Source organism: Danio aesculapii, chromosome 14 (assembly GCF_903798145.1).
Source record: "Danio aesculapii chromosome 14, fDanAes4.1, whole genome shotgun sequence".
In the NCBI taxonomy this organism is placed as follows: domain Eukaryota; kingdom Metazoa; phylum Chordata; class Actinopteri; order Cypriniformes; family Danionidae; genus Danio; species Danio aesculapii.
The window spans coordinates 56,530,537-56,557,631 of NC_079448.1; the positions used below are offsets into that span (position 1 = coordinate 56,530,537).

Sequence of the window (27,095 nt, forward strand, 5' to 3'; positions counted from 1 at the left end):
TCCGTTATGGCGGAGCACACAGAGGCAGAAGGCATCGGCCTGGCTGCAAACAGGTGCAGTTTTCGCTTTATTTTTCCCTCTCAGATAAACACAGACCTCTGGTTATCATTACTCTTAGTTTATCCCGAAACTCCACTGAGTCTCGTCTCCAACACGGCAGATTTGAGTGTGTTTTAGCCTCGTCTGGCCCGTCGGAGGGTGGACAATGAAAGAGGCACAGCAGCAGTCGCCTCACTGTGTTTATATCGCAGTTTCCGCCGATAATAAGAGCTTCAGGACACACACTGATATTCAGAAATAACCTTGTCAATCTGTAGAGGGTGTGATGTGGCTGTGAGATCAGCTGAACAGTGTGTTTATGACGGATACGATGGAGACTGGTCAGACTGGTGTTCTCAGCGCGTCAGATTCTGGTTTACTGTAATATTAACTGTAGTAAACACCGTCAGGGATGCAAGAGTCAGTGCAGATACACTCCTCAGACATCAGGGATCATCAGGAACTGTGATTAAAGTGTGTGTTCTGCTCATCTTCAGCGTGTTTATGGTGTGGATATCTGTTATTAACAGTGTTTACTCTCGCAATCAACGGATTACAGTATCGCGTTACTTTATTAAAGCAAACTGGACGTGTGTTTCTGAGGCAGGCGATATACCGTGAAAGGGCTGTTACTTTGTTTGTGGCAGAAAATGAGTTGTTGGTGTTTTGGGGATATTCAGGATTTCCTTTAACGCATGGACATGTATCTTCAGCTAATTGTGTTGTTTATTTATTGTCAGATTGTTCGTTTTTTGTTGTATGATATATTACATCAAAATATATTGCGATAAACAGATATTATTGTAGTTTTATTCCACTCATTATATAATGCCAGACAATATAATATCATCACAATGCAAGTGCGCTCTTCCAAAGAACACATCATACTTTATTTGTAAGAATATTTCATTTAATTATAGTCATTTTAACAGTTTAATAATCAGCCATTAGAGTCAGAATGTGAAACACATATCCTAAATAAATAATAATAAATGATAACAAGGTAAAGAGTAACAGAGGCTGTGATATCTGCTGTCAGATCTTTATTCAGTCATCAGACACGCACATGAGAATATACTATAGTAATTTATAGTAAACACTGCAGTGTATTTACCCATGCTGACACCTCCTATAGAGATAGAGATGTTGCTGAATTGGTTTGTATGTATGGGCTGTAAATACTGCATCACTAAAAATGATTGAGGTCATGTCCATATAATGGCCTATATATATGGTTGTCAGTATATGAGCTGAGTTATGTGGTGATATGTAATTTCTGTCATTTAAAGTGTGTGTGTGTGTGTGTTCAGCATGTCTCAGCAGGCTGCTCTGCATTTCCCCCCCGTCACTGCTCCTCCTGCTGCTCCGCCCGCCCGCCGCCAGCCTCTCCTGAGCAGCCCGGTGCCGCCCTACACCCTGATGAGGAGTCCTCCGCCTGCCGTACGCCCGCCCTTCACACGTCTGCCCTTTGACCCCAGCGTGCCTCCGCCCATGGGCACACCGCCGCTGCCGGTACATTCACAGGTACAGCACGCTTGCTCACACTTGAGGGAGAGTAGGAGAGTTTTTGTGCGATATATTCCTTTAATCTGCAATTTGAGACTGGAAGTGAGGTTATGACTGACACTATGGTTCTTCTCCTGAAGAGACCCCCGTTCATGCCTCCTCCTGGGGGATCCATGCCTCCTCCACCCGGTATGATCTTCCCTCCAGGAATCCCTCCGTCAGTGGCTCCAGCTCCGGCTCCGGCTCCCACTCCTTTGGTCTCCACTGAGGAGATCTGGGTGGAGAACAAGAGTCCGGAAGGAAAGGTAAGGGTGTGGGTCTCACTCATTAAATGCCCTGTCAAATTAAAATATATGTGTTTATTTAGAAAGATGTTAGTATCAGTCTGTTATGGCCCGTTTCCACTGGTCAGTACGGGTCACCTTTATCAGGCTTGTCTACGTGCTGGTGATGCTTCTCTGTAAACCAATAGCGTTCAGCTACGCATCCAGCTCCACCTTTTGTTATGCATGGTACTCTTTGCAAAGGGTACCCAAAAAGTGGTACGGTACGGTTCGCTTTAAGCTACCTTTTGACAGTGGAAATGGCCATAAAAGCATACCTTACCATACCGAACTGTACCACTCAGTGGAAAGGGGCCATTAGTCTTCAGGATGTCTATAATCTAGAGTCTCCAGAACTCACAAAGTTCACATGTAGATGATGCAGTTTGTCTCTTCCGCCGAAATGGATCAGCATTTCTATACGTGTCAGTTTCTAATAAAATCTGACCAATCAAATGCTCTCCAGTGTCTGACATGCCCCGCCCCCTCTCATTAACTGTTCATTTGATGCGCTTGAGCTCAACATTATGAAGCTGTCAGTAACTCCTGCTGTTGTGTGTTCTTCTTACAGGTGTATTATTATAACGCTCGCACCCGAGAGTCATCCTGGACCAAGCCTGAGGGGGTGAAGGTGATCCAGCAGGCAGATCTGTGTCCTCTGATGATGAGCCAGGCGGCTGTGGCGGCGGCGGGTGGAGGATCCACAGCTCCATCCGTCAGCATCCCATCAGCAGCAGCAGTCAGCGGCTCCACAAACACACTCGCAGCCCCTAGCGCCGGCCCCACAGCGGCCCCCAGCATCGCTGCAGCATCACCTCTGCTGCCCACTCCTGCCACAGGTCACCTTCTGTTTTAATATACTAAACATACATGCATAATAATGTAAACAAATGAGCCAATACTCTTTGATTAGTTTACTTCTATACTTTATTTCTATGAAGTAATACAATTGAACGTATTAAATGCAGTTTAAAATGTGGTCGATATTATTAGCCCCCTTAAGAAACAATGCTCTGACTTTACTGTTGTCTAATGACTTGCCTAATTACCCTAGTTAAGCCTTTAAATGTCACTTTAAGCTGAATACTAGCATCTTGAAGAACATCTAGTCTAATATCATGTACTGTCAACATGGCAAAGAGAAAATAAATTACATTATTAAAACTATTATTGAAGATTCTCCACTAAACAGGATTGTAAGTTAGTCTCTGTACCTGAGCATTACAGCAGTGTTTATTGTAAGCGTGCCCTGTTGAGTGTGTGTGCTCTTGTGTTTGCGTCTGCAGCTCCAGATGTGGTGGAGATGCCGTCAGTCGTGACCTCTGCCCCAAGTCCCATGCCAACCCCAATACCAGCTGTCAATCAACCCACGGTCTCGGTCGCCATGACAACAGGACCACCCACTCTGCCTGTGGCGCTGTCCCACACCGTCCCACAGCCGGCCACTCCAATTCCAGGATTCCCTCCGGTGATGGTGCCGCCGTTCCGGGTGCCACTGCCCGCCATGCCCATCCCACTGCCTGGTGCGTCTGACATCTGACCACAGATGCTCTCTCTCTCTCTCTCCTGTCTGTCTCTCTGTCTTCTCTCATCATCTAAACTCACCTGTAGATTAATATGAAGGAAAAGCAGCCTCTGTCTTCATTTACTCTGTGATCAGTTGAGTCTTAAAGGGGACAGTTCACCCAAACGTGTTATTTCTGCCATAGTTCATTCACTCTTTACTGATTTTAAACTGCGTCTAACAAAATTATATCATGATAATGATGTATATCATCATGTAGTTCTATTTCTGTAAATAAATTAATAGTTTATAATATAATATAGTTATATTTCTATTATTATTTTATTAAATTATATTTATTTACATATGAGTGCTGGGCAAAGATTAGTCACATCCACAATAAAAGTTTGTTTTGACATAATGTGTGTGTGTGTGTGTATCTTTATTTTGTAAATATACACACACATGCATATATTTGAGAAAATGTTTATTTATATTTATATTTAAAATATTTATGTTATTATATAGAAATTAAATATATATGTGACAAATTTTTATATATGTGACAGTGTTGTATTCATATTTATGTTTTTGTAATATCCATGTAATAACACACACACACACACACACACACACACACACTAATACACACACACCTTTATTATGTCAAAACAAACTTTTATTTTGTATTAAATTACAATTAATTTTTGTCCAACACAAATATATATATATACACACCTATAAATAGACCATTTTGAGGGATGTAAACAAAAACAATGGTCCTAACGTACTTCCTGTTTTACATTTTTAATTTTTATAGCCTCACAGAATCCAAAAAAGTCCAAATATTAATAAATAATCCTGTGGCAGGTGTTTTAACTTAAAGTTATCATTGAATTGCCTCTTGTTACAGTTTGATAACAAGCAGGAAATTTTCATGGGCAATGAAATCACCTCATTGAAATTATAATATACACAGTTGAAGTCAGAATTATTAACCTAATTACCCTAGTGAAGCCTTTAAATGTGACTTTAAGCTGAATACTAGTGTCTTGAAGAATATCTAGTCTAATATTATTTACTGTCATCATGACAAAGAGAAAATAAATCAGTTATTAGAGATGAGTTATTAACACTATTATGATTAGAAATGTGCTGGAGAAATCTGCTCTCTGTTAAATAGAAATTGGTAAAAAAATAAAATAAACGGGGCTAATAATTCTGACTTCAACTGTGTGTGTGTGTGTATATATATATATATATATATATATATATATTACTGCTGTGCAAAGATTAATTGCTTGCAAAATAAAGGTGTATAAACATAATATGTGTGTTCATGCTGCACATACATTAATATATGCATGAGAAGTTATTTTTTTAGATTTAGAAAATTATAGATGTACATAATACCAATTATTTATACATTTAAATATCTCTGTAAATATTCTGTTACTTATATTAAATAAAAAACAACAACTTTTAACCACCATTTTTCCCAGCACTAATATATATATATATATATAGATGTATAGATATATATAGATATATAAAGATAGATATAGACTGTAAACAATGTATATTATGATATTAAATGATAGCCCATGATATTAAACAATAGACCTTTTCTGTATATATCAGCATAGGCCTAATTCAAGCCTTTAAGTTTTTCATCTGTCAAATACAAAAGAAGATATTTAGAAAAATGTTGTAAACCGGTATCATTGACTTCCATATTATTTGTTTTTCTACTATGGAAGTGAATGGTTTCAGTGGTTCAGCATTCTTCAGAATATCTTCTTTAGTGCTGAACAGAATACAGGTTTATAACCACTTGAGGGGGAGTAAATAGAGAGTAAATGTTGATTTTTGTGTGAACTGCCCCTTTAACTGCTGTGTTAGTGAGGCCTGTAGATGGCAGTGTTTTCATGCGGAGTGTTTCCAGGATCTCCTGGAGCAGTAGATGACGTATGTTTGTGTCTTTTCCAACACTCTGCCTGCTTATACGCTCTTTCAGGTGTAGCAATGATGCAGATAGTCAGCTGCCCCTATGTAAAGACTATCTCTCCCACCAAAAACGGTAATTCCCTCCCCGTTATGGCATGTTAGTAACTGTTGTGCATCTTTTCATTTATCTGTAATTCATTCAGTCAGAGGACCCTGCTCTTATTGAAGATTTTAGTGAACAACAGCTCAGCAATCACATCCAAAATAAATGTTTGTTTTGACATGATATACATGTGTATAATATATATTTATGTATACGTGATACACACACACACACACACACACACACACACACACACACACACACACACACACACACACACACACACACACACACACAAAACATTGGTCACATAGATATTTAAATTTATATATCATTTGGATTATTTTCTTTTCGGCTTAGTACCTTTATTAATCAGGGGTTGCCACAGCGGAATGAACCGCCAACTTATCCAGCATATGTTTTATACAGCGCATGCCCTTCCAGCTGCAACCCAACACTTGGAAAAATGAGTGTGTGTGTGAATGAGTGTGTATGGGTGTTTCTCAGTGTTGGGTTGCAGCTGGAAGGGCATCCGCTGTGTAAAACATATGCTGTAATAGTTGGTGGTTTATTCCACTGTGGCGACCCCTGATTAATAAAGGGTCTAAGCCGAAAAGAAAATGAATGATTAATGTAAACACCTGTGGCCATAGATTAATTTACATGACACTCGCTTCCATTGGGAAACCTCCATCAGATCGTATTGACACACACTTTTGGCGTTCATCTTTTTCTTTTGAATTAATGATTTTAAAATGAATTAGATTATTTTTCCCCATGGTAAACTTTCAGCAGTGGAGTTTCAGGCACTAGACAGTCAACTAGATAATCAACTGCTGAAGATCTTTGTTCTAACTGTGCTGTTTATTATTTGTTTAATGCTTATTTATGTGATATTGTGGTGGTTTTGTCTTTGCATGCTTTAGTCTTCTATTTAAAGGGCCAGTTCACTCAGAAAAGCACATTCTGTCATTTACTCTAACAGTTTAAAACTAAACTCAAAATCACACAAATGCATGAGTAAAATAATGAAGAATTCAGGCAATCTTCTTTATATTAATGATTATTCTGTGTGCCCATAGTTTATCATTTTTTACAGAAAGAATAGAGAACACATTTTTATAAATTATATATATTATTTTTGCTAATTATTCTATAATTTCACTCCGTTTGTCAGTGACTTCTTTTAGTTTTTAGTTTTATTTTACTTAATGTAAGTGTGTTTTGAATAATAGTTTTCATTGTTGTGTGAACTGACCCTTTAATTAAATGTTTAGTTTCTGATATTTCCTGCAATACTTGAATAAATGTATAATGGGCATTTTGTCCAGTTGTTTGGAGTAGAGACCTGTGCGGGACGGATTTTTCAGTCCCGCTCCTGCAAAACTAAATATGTTTTCATCCTGCTCCTATCTAAACAGAAATGATCGAACAGAAAAGCATTTGTCCTGATACTGCTTGAGAATGTGTGCCTTCAGCAATGCCCAAACTCTGAATATGGGTTAATATGGGTTATACAAATAGGTAAAATGTTCAACATTTAGCGAAATAAATCAAAATAAGCCGAATTAACTAATTAAGTGATTAAAAATCTAAAGACAATCACCTGTCAAATAGCTTTTTAAATTGTTTTGTTTAGATGTTTAAATTGTGCAGTAGATAAATAACTGAGTGTTTGTTTTTGGTAAATTAATTTAAAGATAGAGCATATTTGCTGGAGTCCCGTAAATAATCATGTTCTCCCTCAGCCCACACATACACCTTCAAATCCTGTCCCACAGGGAAAGCAGGTCTCAACACTGCTGAACGGGCTTTTCTTACTCAGAGTTTGTCCTGTTTCTAGTCCAAACATTTTTAAATCAAGAAGCATTTTCTAGACAAGCAAAAATAGTGTCTGATTTCAGGAATAATGAGTCAAAACTGAGCGAGTTTCTCATTAAACAAGCAGAATAATCTTGTTTTTCCTTTTGACATTAGATTATTCTGCTCGTATAGTAAGTGCTTCTTGATTCAGGAATGTTTAGATATTTGGACTAGAAACAGGATAAAAGCTGTGAGTAAGAGAAGCGTGTTCAGCAGTGGAGTTGTGGATAATTTAACTGTAGTCATTTCTCCCTGGTTGTGATTTAGTCAGTGTGTTGAACGCAGTCTGATGTGTGTTTGTGTGTTATATGAAGGGATGCTCCCTAGCATGGCTCCGCCTTTAGTACCCATGATACCCCCTCAGATGGCCATGGCTGGACCCGCGGGACTGCCGGGAGCTCTGGGCACATCAGACTGGGCAGAGTTTAAAACCCCAGAGGGAAAGTCTTATTATTATAACAAACACACACAGGAGACCACCTGGGACAAACCGGAGGAGCTCCGGGACACAGGTTAGAGATACACATCCTCAGCTTTCAGCGATTGTGTAGAATTTTTGGTCCCTCTTTATATCAGGTGGCCTTCACGAATATGAACTTACAGTGAGATAAGTGATTCGTTATGGTGTGCTTATTGTGTAAATGCATATTTTGACATTGTACATATGCTTGATTATATACCTGCATGTATTTACATGTGTCATGTATTCCTGTAAGTACATTTATATATACACTGTTGATCTTCCCTTACATCTAAACCCACAGGTGTCAAACTCAGTTCCTGGAGGGCCACAGTTCTGCACAGTTTAGTTCCAATCCTCATTAAACACACCTGATTGAACTAATTAAGTCATTCAGGCTTGTTTGAAACCTGCAGGAGAGTGTGTTGGAGCAGGGCTGGAACTAAACCGTGCAGAGCTGTGGCCCTCCAGGAACTGAGTTTGACACCTCTGCCTTAACCCATCCTTAATCCTGCCCATACCACTATAACCAAACCCGTATCCCAGCTCAAGAAAGTGTATTGTATTTATATATTGATTTAAGTACATGGTAGTCAAGGCCACTTCATATAAAGTGGGAGTGAATGTTTATTTTTTAACTGGTGTTTTGGTCAGTGCACAGCAGCGGCCATATTCACAGAGCATCTTAAAGAGATGTCTCACCCAGAAAAAAACATCATTTACTCTCACTTGTTCCAAACCTTTTAGTTTTCTCTGCTGATAAACACAAAAGAAGATGTTTTGAAGAATGTTGGAAACCTGTAACCATTGACTTCCATAGCATTTGTTTTTCATATAATAGAAGTCAGTGGTTACAGGTTCACAGAAAAACATCTTCTCATGCTTTTAACTGAAGAAAGAAGCTCATAAAGGGTTTAGAAACACTCGAGGGAGAGTAAATAGTGAGTTTTTGTTTTAAGTGAATAATTGCTCTAAGGCTAAAAGCAGCTCTTAACATTTAGTTTTAGGAAAGGGTCATTTGTAGATATTTTATATATATTTCAGAATATACAGGAAATGACCCAAAATATGGCTGCTGAAACACATTTTTATGTTTAATAATTATATATACAAATACATTTTTGGACATTATTTAAATATATATAAGAATTAAATATGAAATATATAGTCTTAATATATATATATTTTAATATTTAATTCTTTCCCAGACATTAGACAAGATATCTAGTCATTAAAGATTACATATTGATAGATGAATGCATGGATGGATGCCTAGATAGAACGACAGAGATAGATAGATAGATAGATAGATAGATAGATAGATAGATAGATAGATAGAACGACAGATAGATAGACATATAGATGGATGGATGGATGGATGCATAGATAGATTGGTGGATGGATGGATTGATGTATTAATGGATGCATAGATGGATGGATGGATGGATGGACCATGGATAGATGGACAGATAGATGGATGCATGGATGGATGGACCATGGATAGATGGACAGATAGATGGATGCATGGATGGATGGATAGGTGAATGCATGGATTGGATGGATAAATGCATAGATGGATAGACGGATAGATGGATGCATGGATGGATGTATGAATAGATAGATATAGATAGATGCATGGATGGATGAATGCATAGATGGTTGCATGGATAGGTGCATGGATGTATGGATGCATGTATGGATGGATGATGGATACATGGATAGGTGGACAGATAGATGCATAGATGTATGCACAGGTTGATGAATGCATAGATGGATGCGTGGATGGATGGATGGACAGATAGATGCATGGATGGATGGATGGATGCATGCAGGGATGGATGAATGGATACATAGATGGATGCAAGGATGGATAGATGGACAGAAAGAGGCATGGATGGATGTATAGATGGATGGATGCATAGATGGATGGAAAGTTGTAGATAATTCTAATCTTGAAAATGAGTAATTTTGATGAACCTGTGAGATGATGAGAACATTAGATCTCCTGCAGATCTTGGTTTATACTTGTGCACCAAAATCTGCTGTGAGAGTCTCAGCTGGCTTATTTTTTACATTATTACCTCACTTTATTCTTCCTCATCTGAGTGTGTGTGTGTGTGTGTGTGTGTGTGTGTGTGTGTGTGTTTATGTGTGTGTGTGTGTTTCAGAAAAGGAGAGTGAAAAGATGACGGACACTGTGGAGGAGATGATGGAGGCTGAAATCCTGAGCATGGAGGATGGTAGCCCACAGATCGACCCGCCCAAAGAACAGAAGGAGGTGTGTGTGTGTGTGTGTGTTACTCTTGTCAAGAGTGTGTTTATTAAGAGTGTGCGTCGTCATTCGTGTGTGTGTGTGTGTTTTGCTCTCAGGAGCTGAAGGAGGAAGAGATGACGGAGGAGCAAAAGGCCGCTAAAAAGGCAAAGCCTGTCGCAACGACACCCATTCCTGGCACACCGTGGTAAAACTCTGATCATTACTGGGTCACTGACTGATGAGCACTGGAGGAGTTGGGTTAATCTACAGCCTCTCTGTCTGTGTGTGTGCAGGTGTGTGGTGTGGACGGGTGATGAGCGTGTGTTCTTCTATAACCCCACCACCCGTCTCTCCATGTGGGAGCGGCCGGAGGATCTGCTGGGTCGAGCTGATGTAGATAAAGCCATTCAGGCTCCACCGCACAAGAGAGGCCTGGACAACAGCCACAGACTGGGTAAACACACACACACACACACACACACACACACATTATTAAACACACACAAACAGGCCTGCTCACATCACCTAAACCAGAAAGGGGACTCAGTTAAGGTCCCCACAGGTAAACATTGTTATAAGTCGTACAATATGAAGTATTTTTAAATGTAAAAGTGCAGAGTGTGTGTGCTGAGTGTGTTGAGTTCAGGGGGAGATGAGAGAATACACAGTCTGTACACTACAAACATCACTACAGATATAGAGAGAGAGACCATAGAGATAAGAAACCAGATCTGTGTGTGTGTCTGTGTTTATTACTGTCTAACTCGTCTGCTGGTGTGTGTGTGTGTTCTGTCCAGCGCTGATTAAAGACGAGCAGGAGTTTCCTGTTTCTGAAGACGCAGCAGATGAGGAGCCCAGCAAAGCCAAGAGGCGAAAGTGAGAGTCGCTCTAGATTGTGTTTCTGTCTGATCTGAACATGCACCGTGTTGGTGTGGGTTTCCTCCGGGTGCTCCGGTTTCCCCCACAGTCCAAACACATGCGCTATAGGGGAACTGATCAACTAAACTGGCTGTAGTGTATGAGTGTGTATGGATGTTTCCCAGTACTGGGTTGCAGCTGGAAGGGCATCCGCTGTGTAAAACATATGCTGGAAAATTTGGCGGTTCATTCCACTGTGGAGACCCCTGATAAATAAGGGACTAAGCTGTATGATAATGAATGAATGGAGTAACTGTGTCACGCATACTGATGAATGGGTTTATTCATGAAATCTGTTCACATTGTAAGTTATTGATTCTAATCAGATATAAAGTTTATCCCGCTCAGTTGTGCACATTTTCAGAATGCACGCACATCTAGACATTTCCATCAAGTGTATTTCCTATGTGATAATCTGAAATGCACATATAAACATGTCGATGGAAACATCGCTATTGTGATTAAAGAAAGCCAGGAGATGTTTTAGTTTGATGCTTACTGACAGTGATGTGAGTAGACCTGTTTGCACTCAACTGTGTGTGTGTGTTAGGGTGGAGGAGAAGATGGAGCTGGACCCTGAGAAGGAGGCAGCGATGGAGGCAGAGCTGAAGGCGGCGCGGGAGAGAGCTGTGGTTCCTCAAGAGGCCCGAATCAGTCAGTTTAAGGAGATGCTGCTGGAGCGAGCAGTAAGACACACACACACACACACACACACACACACACACACACACACGCTACTGCTCACACTGCTTTATTTTTATAAGAACATGCTTATGAAGCCAAATCTGTGCCAATCACAAGCAAATCCAGCATTCTGCAAACCAACACAATCTGCTTTGCACAGAATCGCTCGACTCGTAAACTAACCTGACATTTAGGAATCGCAGTGTATTTTTAAAACATTGTGACAGAGTAATTCTTACTGTAAATGCACATGGTGCTGTTCTTCTTATCAATTTTATATTATTTAAAAAATAATAATTATTAATGAATAAATTAGAGACACAGTTCAGCCAAACAATGAAGACTCTGCCATCATTTGCATCATGCTCCAACCCCCAGTTTCTTCTTCAGTTGAACACATGGGAAGATATAATCGTGTATTTTTGTTCCTACTGTGGAAGTTAATGTCTGCATTTTCCAGGGTTCTTCAGAATATCCTGATTTGTGTTCAACAGAAATAAGAAACTCTTACAAACACTCGAGAGAGAGTGAATGTTCATTTTTTGGGTGAACTGCCCCTTTAAGGCCTGATTTACATTTACTTTGTACAGATATACTTACAGAATCAACACTGATCACTCTTCCTAACCAAATGCCAGAGCGATTTGTCCGGGCGCAGTTCATGCTGTGAGATTTATATATTTATTTTCTGGTCCGAAAGGTTAAACCCATCATTTGTTTTAATCTTTGAGTGCTCATTAAAATACTCCGCTGACATTTCCAGGTGATCAGAGCAGCGCTGATCAGTGTATTCCCGCATCTCCGCCGCAGATTTCATGTTTCTGCTATCAAATATAAATCAACGTATATACGTCACACATATGATGGAGATCCTTATAATCTCATTTGGAAATCCTCATGCCAACCGCTCTAGGTTAAAAGACAGAACTGTTACATACTGCATTAGAGATAATTTTATATAATGTGAAAGACTTTTTTGATCTTTGTTGATTTTAACACACACCACTGATCAGAAAACACACACTAACTATCAGAAAACACACACTAACACACACTACTGATCAGAAAACACACTACTGATCAGAAAACACACACCACTGATCAGAAAACACACACCACTGATCAGAAAACACACACTACTGATCAGAAAACACACACTACTGATCAGAAAACACACACCACTGATCAGAAAACACACACCACTGATCAGAAAACACACACCACTGATCAGAAAACACACACTACTGATCAGAAAACACACACCAACACACACTACTGATCAGAAAACACACACTAACACATTATTTATCAGAAACGCACATTACTGGGCAGATAACACACACTACTGATCAGATAACACACACTACCTGTCAGAAAACACACACTACTGTCAGAAAACACACACTAACACACAATACTAATCAGAAAACACACACTCCTGATCAGAAAATAAAAATATTTGCACGTTTTCCACATTTATTTTATTAAACAGATTTTAGGCTGTATTTAAACTGCAGATCTTTATAATAATAATTAGAATAATATGTAATAATTATTATATCATATATAAGCATCTGTTTTTAACTCGAGGTTGCTGTACAACAAATATATCATTTCTAAGCAGTTACACATCCTATAAAATGGAGAAATTCAGATTTTGTTACAGTATTTAATCATTTTCTCTGTTTTATACTGTTGGTTTATCGTTATTAAATTGTATATATTTGTTGTATTGCGTTCTTGAGTTCATAAAAGATGTTTTAAATCATATGTATTATTATTGTTGTTGTTATTGTTATTATTATTAATATTATTATTATTATTATTATTATTATTAAGACCTGCAGTTATATGCAGCCTAAGACTCTGCGTTATATATAGTATAAACCCCGGCCTGTATCCGCAGCTCTGCCCTTTGCCTCGCCGGCCTGTGAAGAGATGAAAGTCAGATTTCAGTCTGATCTTCAATGCAGGACCTTCCTCCTGTATTCAGCCGTGCATACAGGCCTCGCTAATTACACACTCTCGTTATGCCAATTAGTGATGTGTGTTGAAGCAGGACTCCTGTGTGTTATTTATCAGGGCTGAGGATGAAAAGCAGCGGCTCACACACACTGACTCCAGCACTGCAGGAGCAGAAACACCCGCTGAAGACACACACACACACACACACACACACACACACACACACTCCTCTTGATATATAGACCCTAATTAACTGCTCAAATCTCTCTCTCTCTCTTTTATCAGGTCTCTGCTTTCTCTACCTGGGAGAAGGAGCGCCATAAGATTGTGTTTGATCCGCGTTACCTGCTCCTCAACCCTAAAGAGAGGAAACAGGTAGTGATTTTGGTTTAAAACTGAGTGATTTTATTTGTGAAGGGCTACACAATATATCCCTATAGTAATTAGGCATCTCTATAGGCAAATACAATCAACTTGACCTGTTCATTTTAATATCATTACATTAATAAATGATTTAACAACATGGCTAATAAAATAATATTTTTCTAGATGTTATATCATAAATAATAAGGCTATCCCAATACTCAACATCGCATTTTATTCCAATATCATGTAGCTCTAATTTCAAGCCAGTTTAAAACATTCAGGCACAATAAATTGTAATGTTTTTAACTTTAAGATAGATTAATTGTATATATGTACACGTATGATGAAGACTTATTATTATTATTATTATTATTATTATTATTATTATTATTATTATTATTATTTAATTTTTGATTTGAGGAGTTGTTGCAAAGTTGTTGTTTTCAAGCTATCTAAAAGCACAAGAAATGATCATTTTAATTGTGTTATCATGATGTTATTGATCGCGCTTCACTTTTTCCACATTTGTTTATGTTCCAGCCTCATCTCAAAATTAAATTAATTTACTTCCTCAACATTCTACACACTATCCCCCATAATGACAATGTGAACAAAGAGTTTTTGAAATTGTTATAAATTTATTAAAGATAAAAAAGCTGTAAAATCAGATGTACATCAGTATTGACAGCCATTGGCTCTAAATGGAGCTCAGGTCCATTCTGTTTCCACTGATCATTCTTGAGATGTTTCAGCAGCTTCATTGGAGTTCACCTGTGGTCAATTCAGTTGATTGGACATGAACTGAAAAGGCATACACCTGTCTATATAAGGGCCCAGGGTTGACAGTGCATGTCAAAGCACAAACCAAGCATGAAGACAAAGGAATTGTCTGTAGACCTCAGAGACAGGATTGTCTGGAGCACAAGGCTGGGGAAGGTTACAGAAACATTTCTGCTGCTCTGAAAGTTCCAGTGAGCACAGCGGCCTCCATCATCCGTAAGTGGAAGATGTTTAACCACCAGGACTCTTCCTAGAGCTGGCCGGCCATCTAAGCTGAGTGATCAGGGGAGAAGAGCCTTAGTCAGGGAGGTGATCAATAACCCGATGGTCACTCTGTCTGAGCTCCAGCGTTCTTCTGTGGAGAGAAGAGAACCTTACAGAAGAACAACCATCTGTGCAGCAATCCACCAATCAGGCCTGTATGGTAGAGTGGCCAGACAGAAGACACTCCCCGCCTGGAGTTTGCCAGAAGGCGTCTGAAGGACTCTCAGAGCATCAGAAACTAAACTCCCTGCTCTGATGAGACTCAAACTGAACTCTTTGGAGTGAACGCCAGGCGTTACGTTTGGAGAAAAGCAGGCAGCGCTCATCACCAGGCTAATAGCATCCCTACAGTGAAGCATGGTGGTGTCAGCATCATGCTGTGGGGATGTTCTTCAGCAGCAGGAACTGGAAGACTAGTCAGGATAGAGGGAAAGATGAACGCAGTGATGTACAGAGACATCCTGAATGAAGACCTGCTTCAGAGCGCTCTTGACCTCAGATTGGGCGACGCTTCATCTTCCAGCAGAACAATGACCCAAAGCACACCGCCAAAATATCAATGGAGTGGCACAACAACTCGGTGAATGTCCTTGAGTGGCCCAGCCAGAGCCCAGACCTAAATCCTATTGAACATCTCTGGAGAGATCTGAAAATGGCTGTACACCGTCGCTTCCCATCCAACCTGATAGAGCTAGAGAGGTCCTGCAAGGAGGAATGGGCAAAAATCCCCATAGACAGGTGTGGCGAGCTTGTGGCATCATATTCAAAAAGACTTGAGGCTGTAATCACTGCCAAAGGTGCATCAACTAAGTGTTGTGCAAAGCCTGTCAACACTGATGCACATGTGATTTATCAGCTTTTTATTCTTAATAAATTTACAACCATTTCAAAAACTCTTTTTCCACATTGTCATTATGGGGAATAGTGTGTAGAATGTTGAGGAAATACATCAGTTTAATCCATTTTGGAATAAGGCTGGAACATAAAAACATGTGGAAACAGTGAAGCGCTGTCAATACTCTCCGGATGCACTGTATAATGTACCTGTAAGAAAGTGGAATTGTGTTGATGTATATACATGATGAAGGCGGATTATTGCATTTGATTATTCATTTGTTTGCCTGAATACTGTTAGACTTTCAGAGAATCATAAAATACTGTTAATTTCACTGTATTGATCAGTTCTTGTGATTTGGTTTATTATGTTTAAATAAGATGCACTTTAATCATCCTAATCTTTCTAAATAGATCTGTTCAATTAATTAGCTAAAAGGTCTAGATAATATTGCTCAGTGTTGTAATGCAGAAAAATAATATATAGATTCTTATTTTTCAATACCGGCAGGTGTTTGATCAATATGTGAAGACGCGTGCTGAGGAGGAGAGGAGAGAGAAGAAGAATAAAATCATGCAGGTTAAGGATGACTTCAGGAAAATGATGGAGGAATCGAAACTGGGTGTCAGGTAAACACTGAAAGAGCTCATTTACTCCTGCTGAATGAGTTTCCAGAGTGTGTCTGTGATGTTTCTGATCTAAACACCTCATCAGTCTGCATCAAATCAGGATTTACAGCGTTTATGCTGATAAACAGAGTCAATTGGGATCCTAATTTTCCATAAGGATATCTATAATCTAGTGTGCACTAAAACAGTGACATAATTCACATTTAGAAGATTTAAACCTGATGGAAATATCTAAAGTGTGCCACTTCCATCTAAATAAGTCAAAGATTTATTTCATACTTCAGTTTCTAATAAAATCTTCTGACCAATCAAATGCTCTTAACTATCTGACATGCCCCGCCCCCTTCAAGACACCATCTTCAACCACTCATTGGCAGAGCAGTAATAAAACAAATGCTATTGGCTGTTTTTTTAGGGGGGAGGGGCTAATATCTTTCAATTCAAATGACATCACACATGGAATAAAAGAATTCACTTTTCAAAGCTCTTCATTAAATTTGCATGTGTGTAAGTCATATGTTAGAGGCAAAAATGATGCTTCTATAGCTGTAATCTTAAAGCGTAATCTAACCATGTGTGTGTTTTCCCCTGTAGAACGACCTTCAGTGAGTTTGCTGCCAAACACGCCAGAGATTCCCGCTTTAAGGCGGTGGAGAAGATGAAGGACAGAGAAGCCATCTTTATTGAGTTCATGACGGCATTCAGAAAGAAGGAGAAGGAGAACTCAAAGAACCGCGGCGAGAAGGTGAGCGAACACTGTTTATACACACACACACACACACACACACGCGCTTCAGATGCCGGTCTTATTAAACTTTCAGGAACGCCGCTTGTTATTTATCTGACATTTAATACAATAGAGAGAAGCGCTCAGCGGGAACGCACAGAAAACCATCATTATACGCTCAATTTGTCTTCTGAAAGGCTTCACCTAGAGCTGACATGACCTGAAATCCAAACCTTGATTGGTTACTGAACGGCTAATTACTTTTCAGTGTAATTATTTATTATTATTTATTATTTTAGTTTTTCCTCTCATAGTTCATCTGCACTGTAAATATACTCAACCATTGATTCATTCATTGTCCTTCAGCTTAGTCCCTTTATTCATCAGCGAGGTCTCCACAGTGGAATGAACCACCAACTATTCCAGCATATGTTTTACACAGCGGGTGCCCTTCCAGCTGCAACCCATCACTGGGAAACACCCATACACACTCATTTTCTCTCACACACACACACACACACACACACACACACTTTGGCCAGTTTAGTTGATCAGTTCCCCTATAGCGCATGTGTTTGGACTGTGGGGGAAACCGGAGCACCCGGAGGAAACCCACACCAACATGGGGAGAACATGCAAACTCCACACAGAAACACCAACTGAGCCAGCGGGGACTCAAACCAGCGACCTTCTTGCTGTGAGGCGATCGTGCTTCCCACTGCACCACCGTGCCACTACTCAACTATTAAATGCATTTTTTATATTCTTTATGATATTAAAATAATTGAAAAAAACTAATTAGCATTGGTAATGTAATGTTTACAGGTTCAACGTTAAAATAAAAAAGATTGCTAAATAAATGCTAAATGTAAACGTTGAGCTGACGTTTGTAGCTTTCTCATGATGCTGTATTCTGCGTAATCATATAGTAATCATATATTAGAGCTGCACGATTCCAGCTAAAATGAGAATTGCAATTTTTATTTTATTTTTATTATTTTTTGCTTAAAATAAAGATCAGGATTTTCTCACGATTCTGTAGATGTAAAATAAATATTAATATGAGTAGGCTATTATTATTTTATTTCTTAAACACATGGTAAAACAACACCAATAATATAATATGTAGCTCTACTCTTGGTTAAAATGCTCAATTTTGTATAAATAGACTTGAAATGGTGCACTTGAACAGACTTTATGTCCTGAACATTAATGCAAAGTAAAGTAAACATTTATTCTCATGCACAACACTGTGTTCGCTATGAATGATAAACATATTAAACGCTTGTCATAATCATAACTCTGAAATGTGATATGTTCATTTAAATGATGTGCACACTTTCGGTTTCATTTTCACTGCTAAGTGCTGTTCATACTTCGCTCATGGCTCTCAAACGATAACTCTGTGCCACAAACTGAAGATTATTTACAACTTTATTACCTGTTACTCACAGCCTGTGCAGGTTCTGTTCACTAAAGTAGACATACTTACCAACACTCCCATTTTTCCCGGGAGTTCCCCATATCTCAGACCCATCTCCCTTTTTGTTCTGTCTCCCGGAAAACTCCCAGAATTACAGTGATTTTACTGACTTCATTACACACATGCTCCGTGTTAAACCGTATTAAACCTGGGAAACTGATTCTTGAGCTGCCGCTGATCACAGAGAGCTGAACAGATCTTTAATCCCAGTTTCTTTGCAAATCCTGTTCTGTGGACATGTTAATGTGTGGAACGGATGAAAGTGAAGAGGAATGGGGAGTCACTGAAGAAAGTGAAAGTAAACAGTGGACGGGGGAGGACGATGATTGAGGAGGGGGATCTGTAAAATGAGGTGTTGATCAGATTTCAGAGATTCCGGATCCAGCGTGTTCCGGTGTCATGAGAAATTGGGTCCACCTAGGATCCTATTGGTTCACTGGAGTTGTAATGGGTATAGTTTGTGGCGCCTGATTAAAAAAATCTAAATAAATGCAGTGAAGTCTCATATAAATGTATGTAATTTAAAAGAGCGTTATAATGACATAAAACTATTTAAATTATGTATTGTGTATACTGATGTACAAATAAAGGCATGTGTAAAGCTTTTATTTTAGGTATTATTTTATTTTAGCACCTACGACGTACAACGTACAACTAATGTAAATATATAATCTTACATATAAATACATAAAATCATCTAAAGGACATGATTTAATGTTTACAAACGTTTCAATTATTTAAGCGATGCATATTTTCAACTTGTGGTTACCGATAATAATCTTACTAATATGGTTAGTGTTGTTAAAATGTCAAGACTGAGAATAGACTATAAAATGCACCAGATATGATTGTAATGTGGAGAAGTACAATAGTTTTTGATCAGGCATTCAACGCAGACGATCCATTGGGGTCCTAAGCGGACTCGATTGCAGGGGAGACCCGATTTCTCATGACAGCAGCACAAATTAAAACCTTGTCGATTAGCCATCAAGCCCTAATTGAATATGGACCTGGAAAGTGTTTGAAAAGTGCTAAATAGTGTGTATGCAGAGGGACCCTTTTAGTAACCCAGCTCAAATGCTTCTGGTGACCTGTGGTGCCGTTACGAACTCAGCGATCTTCACTGCCTGATTGATATTTGATATAAAGTGGGTCTCAGAATGTACTAGAAGCACTGCAGTAAATTACACTGTTCTGCATCAGGTCTGTAAAATATAGAAGTGTATTTGACCACAGTATTTTAATGGAGTTTTATCTGCTGATCCTGACGACGCTTGCGTTTACCTGGTCTTTCATTTGTTTCACTCTTGAACAGCTAAATGAATGCAGAAGTCTGTTTAACTGATTATATTTTAATTACATTGATTATCACATTAATCATTCACTGGTAGTATATCGGTAGTTGAAGAAACACTATCTGTGCATATATAGCACATCTGACTTTGTAAAGGGTGTTAGAGCGCTGTGACAGACGATGCTGTGGTCGTGGCTGCATTCGCTCGGTCCAGACTCTGGGGTTAATCAGCTGATTGCCTTTAGCAGCTGAAGGTCAGCCATCAAACATTAATGCAGTGAAATGTCACCTGTACAGGGGGCGCGGGTTCACCTGGCGGGTTCACCACAGGACGCCCGTCTCTCCGTCATTATCAAAACACATTAACAACACTCAGGTGGCGCTGCTTATATTACTGACTCAGTGTACACTGACCTCTGATGCATGGCAAGAGGATTTATGGACTAAATTATAGCAGTGTGATATGATCGAGATCTCAGATCATGATGTGCATCATCCCATAACGTGCTCAAGACACACCTGAATGCTTTGGCATTCACTTTGAGCTGAGTTTTTCAGTACTGTACAGTGTTTATTTTTATATATGTATGTATTTGTCAGACTAAGTGAAGCACTTTAGTCAATGATGGTGGTTTTTAAATGTGCTCTATAAATACAAATTATGCTGATAACGATCAGTGCTGGACGAAGATTAATCACATTAAAAATAAAAGATTATTGGTTTAACACAATAAACACTCACCGGCCACTTTATTAGGTACACCTCACTAGTACCCGGTTGGACCCCCTTTTGCCTAATGCATTCAACAAGCTACTGGAAATATTCCTCAGAGATTTTGCTCCATATTGACATGATAGCATCACACAGTTGCTGCAGATTTGTCGGCTGCACATCCATGATGCCAATCTCCCGTTCCACCACATCCCAAAGGTGCTCTATTGGATTGAGCTCTGGTGACTGTGGAGGCCATTTGAGTACAGTGAACTCATTGTCATGTTCAAGAAACCAGTCTGAGATGATTGGTGCTTTATGACATGGTGCGTTATCCTGCTGGAAGTAGCTATCAGAACTGCTGCTCGCTGGATTGTTGTGCGTGAAAATCCCAGTAGATCAGCAGTTTCTGAAATACTCAGAGCAGCCCGTCTGGCAGCAACAACCATGCCACGTTCAAAGTCTCTTAAATCCCCTTTCTTCCCCATTCTGATGCTCGCTTTGACCTGCAGCAGATCATCTTGACCATGTCTACATGCCTAAATGCAGTGAGCTGCTGCCATGTGATTGGCTGATTAGAAATTTGCGTTAACGAGCAGCAGGACAGGTGTAACTTATAAAGTGGCCAGTGAGTGTGTGTGTATATTATGTCTATGTATATGTGACACACAAACATGCATAAAAACCATACAAAATGGTTAAATAGATATTAATATAAATATACACAGTATACAAACATATATTGTCAAAACAAACTTTTATTTAGGATACGATTACTGTTCATTCATGTTAGCTAATACATTAACTAATACAGCCTTATTGTAGTGCTACCAAATAATTCTATTCAGAATTTATTATTTGTAGTTCAACATGTATTAAAGCATTATTAAAATCCAAAATTGTGCTTGTTATCATTGGTTAATGCACCATGAGTTAACAAAGATGAATGAATACCATAGCAAATATAATAGTAGTTGTTTGTTGATGTTGGTAAATACATTAATATTAAGTAATGTAGCAAGATTTTCCAACAATATGTTACCAATAAAGCAATTCAGTCTTTAAAATATTGATCTGCAACAGTGTTATGATGATCATAGGGTACATGCCGTCTCTGAGCCTCAATGCTAATTGAGACACTCTCATATCGTGTTTCTTTAAGGTCAAGCTGGACTTTTTCGAGCTGCTGTCGGATTATCATGTGGACATTCAGCAGCGCTGGAGTAAAGTAAAGGAGAAGCTGGAGACGGACCCACGATACAAGGCTGTGGAGACGTCTGCGGCGCGAGAAGAGCTCTTCAAGAACTACGTGGAGCGTCTTGCTAAGGTCAGAAACGCTGAGTTACTTTACAATATTTAGAAAACACTGAATATAGAGCTTTGGCTGAATGCAGTTCATATGAGTTTGGTTTATCCTCATGCACATCTTGAGATCTAAATAAAGGCTTATTACTGATTTATTGCGACATTATCACGATATGTGGTGTTATATCACAATATTGATGTAAGCTGGAAAAAAGGCTAACTTTAACATGTATAATAACACAAATACAGCTCTGTGAAAAGCAAACTTGGGTTCTGCAGCAGGACAATGATCTAAAGCACACTAGTGAGTTCACTTTTGAGCAGCTGAAGAAAAACAAAATGAAGACTTTAGAGTGGCCTAGCCAGAGTCCTGACTTGAATCCAATTGAGATCTTAAAAAGGCAGTATTTTTGGGTCATTAAACCTATTAAAGTGATCTTTTTTTGCAGCTTAGGTAAACACCGGGATAATACTGTACACCATGATAGAATCTTCAGCGATTAATCACAACACTGCTCAATGAAGATTCATTAGTAAATATTGGTTAATGCCCACACAAATGACCACATTAATTACATTTACAGACGTTTATTATTTATTGCCTATTTATTTATTATTTATTAAAGAGTTAAGCATAATGTATGTGTTCTTCTGTGGTGTGTGTGTGCTTCTCCAGAACCCGAGTGCAGAGAAGGAGAAGGAGCTGGAGAAGCAGGCGCGGGTGGAGGCCAGTCTGCGGGAACGCGAGCGGACGGTGCAGAGGTTTCGCTCCGAACAAACCAAAGAGATCGACCGTGAGAGAGAACAGCACAAGCGGGAGGAGGCCGTGCAACATTTCAAAGCCCTGCTGTCGGACATGGTAAGATCAGTAAAAAAGGAGCCAATAAAAGCTTATCCTGTAGCGTACCGGCTAGTCTCGCATAGCCAGAGCTCAGACTGACTTTGAATGGTCAAGCCCCGCCCACTGTTATATGACTGACAGCTTAACAAACCAATCATGTTTCGTATATAATGTCAATAAAACATAAAATATATCAATGAACAAAGTACAGTGTAAGTCAGTATAATCTAATTATTGTGTGTGCGTGTGCGCAGGTAAAGTCGTCTGATGCCGCCTGGTCGGACACGCGGCGCTCCCTGAGGAAGGACCACCGCTGGGAGTCTTCATCACTGCTGGAGCGCGAGGAGAAGGAGCGACTGTTCAACGAACACATCGAAGCCCTCGCCAAGAAGAAGAAGGAGCAGTTCCGCCAGCTGCTGGACGACACCACATCGGTAAAAACACACACACACACACACACACACACACACACACACACAGTAACTAATAAAGTTATGGTAACTAATAAGCTTAACTTTTCTTAATCTGAGTGTAATGCAGTTATGTGCACCTTTATAAAGCTGCTTTAATATGATAATCATTGTAAAATACACTTGAGTTGAGTATACACAAACACAGACATGCACACACACACACATATAACACATACACATGCACAACGGCCTGCTCATCTGACTCCTCTTCTTCAGATCACCTTGACGACGTCTTGGAAGGAGGTGAAGAAACTCATCAAAGAAGATCCCAGATGCATCAAGTTCTCCAGCAGTGACCGAGTAAAGCCTCTCGTTTATTACAGAAACATACACACACACACACATCAGCGGTATGTGCTGCTGGGTTTGTCTCCGCTAATGCTGTGTGCATGTGTGTGTTCTCTCCACAGAAAAGACAGAGAGAGTTTGACGACTACATTAAAGACAAATACATCACAGCCAAAGCAGACTTCAGGACGCTGCTGAAGGAGAACAAGTTCATCACATACAAGTGAGACGCTGCTCTGGTGTTTATTCTCTGTCCATAATGGAAATCTGCTGATCTAAATACTTGATCAAATGTTAACACAGTCAGTGCTGTGGCTGTATTTAATACATTCCTGATGTCTACGTGTAGCGGAGCTTTTATTTCAGTACGTTGATGTACTTTCTGCTGAAACTAAATATTGAGTAGGGGCGGGCTTTCTGTGAGGGGCGTGACCATGTCAGTTTTGGACAGGGCTGTCAAACTGACATCATCAGAGAGGCAGCCAATCCAAACGCAGATGCTCAGACTAAAGATTGAAGATTTACAATACAACCTTATTTTCAGTGGATTAACTAGCACGATTAACTGTTCACCTGAAGAATAACAGTGCACACTAGCAAAATAAACAGTCTACATCTTGATTTTACTGACTTAAAGGAGAAAATTATTTTAACTGTCGTTTATTTCTTATTTTCTTTAAAAAAAAGTTAGTGGAAGTGTTTACAGATCACAGTTAGAAGACTCATTCCAGAATTGTGAGTTCATTTCAACTGATAGCCCCGCCCTGAAATACTGATAGCCACACCCCAAAGCACTGATAGCCCCGCCCTGAAATACTGATGGCCACACCCCAAAGCACTGATAGCCCGCCCTGAAATACTGATAGCCACACCCCAAAGCACTGATAGCCCCGCCCTGAAATACTGATATCCACACCCCAAAGCACTGATAGCCCTCCCCTGAAATACTGATAGCCCCTCCCCAAAGCACTGATTGCCACACCCCAAAGCACTGATAGCCCCGCCCTGACATACTGATAGCCTCTCCCTAAAGCACTGATAGCTATGCCCTTAAGTACTGAGAGCCACACCCTAAGGTACAGATAGCCCCTCCCTAAAGTACAGATAGCCATGCCCTAATGTTCAGATAGTCACTCTCTAAATTACTCATAGCCATGCCCAAAAGTACTAATAATCCCTCCCTAAAGCACCAATAGCCCTCCTAATAGCACTGATAGCTCCGCCTCAAACAACTGATAGCCCCTCCCTAAAGTCCTGATAGCCCCTCTGTAAACTCCTGATACTGATAGGCCTTCCCTAATGTGCTGATAGCCCCACCCTAAAGTACTGATAGCCCCGCCCTAAAGTACTGATAGCCCCGCCCTAAAGTATGGATAGCCTCTCTCTAAAATACTGATAGAAACGCCCTAAAGTTCTAATAGCCCCTCCCTAAAATCCTGATAGCCTCTCCCAAAAGTACTGATAGCCCCTCCCTAAAGTACAGATAGCCACGCCCTAAAGTACAGATAGCCACGCCCTAAAGTACAGATAGCCACGCCCTAAAGTACAGATAGCCACGCCCTAAAGTACAGATAGCCACGCTCTAAAGTACTGATAGCCATTCCCTAAAGTACAGATGGCCCCTTCCCAAAGTACTGAGAGCCCCTCCCTAAAGTATAGATAGCCTCTCAAAGTACTGGTAGCCCCATCCTAAAGGACTGATAGCCATGCCCTAAAGTACATATAGCCCCTCCCTAAAGTACAGATAGCCCCTCCCTAAAACACTGTTATAATGCTGGCCTAAAAGGCTCAAAGCTCTGCCCTAAAGCACTGACAGCTCTGCCTCAAATGACTGATTGCCCCGCCCTAAAGTACTGATGGCCCCTCCCTGAAGTAGAGATGGCCCCTCCCCAAAGTATAGATAGCCCCTCAAAGTACTGGTAGCCCCATCCTAAAGGACTGATAGCCCCTCCCTAAAGTACAGATAGCCCCTCCCTAAAACACTGTTATAACTGATGGTGCCGGCCTAAAAGGCTCAAAGCTCTGCCCTAAAGCACTGACAGCTCTGCCTCAAATGACTGATTGCCCCGCCCTAAAGTACTGATAGCTCCGCCTTTAAGACGTTCCATGTGACCAGAAGTGAAGAAAAGTCGTTTGGGTTCAGGTGTTTGATAAAAGATCCTGAGTGCAAATGATTTGACTAAATACTGAAGTGCACAGATGCTTCATTTATAGCAAGCTCTAGGATATACATCTATAATAATAATAAGAGTAACTTTGGATCTGAGAGTGACTTTAATAAATCTAGATTTTGTTTCCAGCAGCAGTAGCAGTGTCTGTATGCTCATCAGTGTGTGTAATGCTGCGTGACTGTGTGTGTGTGTGCAGATCCCGTAAGCTGATGCAGGAGTCGGAGCAGCACCTGTTGGACATCGAGAAGATCCTGCAGAAGGACAAACGTTACCTGGTTCTGGACTGCATGACGGAGGAGCGCCACAAGCTGCTGATGGGGTACGTGGAGGAGCTGGAGCGCAGGGGACCACCCCCACCACCCACCGCATTCGAGCCCGCGCGCAGATCCACCAAATGAACACACACACACACTCTCGCTGGTCACTCCAGGCCTACAGTACAGTGGTGGAGAGAGTTTAACGTGCTGCAGTTTAGGAAAACACATGCAGACACAGTAAACACTCATCAGTGGGAGAGTTTTGTGAGAGGCCGTGTGCTGTCCCACTGATGCAGATCTTCTCCTAGTGTGCTGGTGTTCACTGTATCTGCATGTGTTATGTTAAAGTGCAGCGTCTTCAGCTCTTTCTCTACAGCCTCTCCCTGACAAACAAACCCACCACACAGGCTGAGCATTGGGACCAACTGGAGAATGGGTTCATGATGTATGTCCAGGAGCCAGTGTTGTTTTTATCTCCTCCCACACCCACACTTCATCCCTCCGTCCCGTCTGAAGGCCAATATAGAGCGTTTGTCTTGTGTTTGGCTGATTTTGATTCTCCTCTGAACTCTCGATCCTTTAAAACTCTACAGACTTCACTCACCCTCAGGGGTATTGGAGGAGTAGTGGAGAACTCTGACAGGATTCTCTGTGTTTGTTATTTTAACTGACTGCTGGGTGAACATACGCGTGAGCTGTTCTACAAGATGAGTATGTATGGCTGATATGTATTCATTAGTCGGTTTACACTGTGTTTCGGCTGAGCTGCTCGACCGCGTCTTACGGTTTCAGTGTTCAGATGTTTGGTAATCAAAAAAGATCTGGTTTTTTGGACTTGCTTTATGTACAGCTGATGTTGAATAAAAGCAAACCCATTTTTTATAACTTCTCTGAATAGTGCACACACACACACACACGCGCACACACACACACACACACACACACGCACACACACACACACACACACACACAACATCTCTTTAGTACTTGTTAATGTATTAAAATGTATTATTTTACACACGCAATCCTTTAATAGCATATTTATTCCGTGATAATTGTATTGTGCGAATATTCTCAAGATAAACAGAAAAGGGGAAATTAAAT

At 40.1% G+C, this 27,095-nt stretch overlaps 1 protein-coding gene across 3 annotated transcripts; it reads left to right on the forward strand.

Annotated features, from left to right (window-relative positions):
* Positions 1 to 26,876, forward strand: tcerg1a (transcription elongation regulator 1a (CA150)). Of its 3 annotated transcripts, none has more exons than XM_056472043.1 (21): positions 1 to 53; positions 1,350 to 1,563; positions 1,686 to 1,850; positions 2,440 to 2,707; positions 3,155 to 3,391; positions 5,390 to 5,452; positions 7,600 to 7,797; positions 9,914 to 10,023; positions 10,116 to 10,204; positions 10,293 to 10,453; positions 10,797 to 10,875; positions 11,468 to 11,603; positions 13,852 to 13,941; positions 16,322 to 16,440; positions 17,035 to 17,185; positions 21,819 to 21,983; positions 22,638 to 22,820; positions 23,057 to 23,236; positions 23,492 to 23,575; positions 23,686 to 23,786; positions 25,931 to 26,876. In XM_056472043.1, the coding sequence occupies exons 1-21, from the start codon at positions 7 to 9 to the stop codon at positions 26,130 to 26,132; spliced, it is 3,042 nt and encodes a 1,013-aa protein (XP_056328018.1). In that variant the 5' UTR covers positions 1 to 6; the 3' UTR covers positions 26,133 to 26,876. The 3 variants fall into 3 exon arrangements, with proteins under 3 accessions (XP_056328018.1, XP_056328019.1, XP_056328020.1); XM_056472044.1 differs by having other exon boundaries at positions 1,350 to 1,551; XM_056472045.1 differs by lacking the exon at positions 5,390 to 5,452.
* Positions 26,877 to 27,095: the final 219 nt, after the last annotated feature.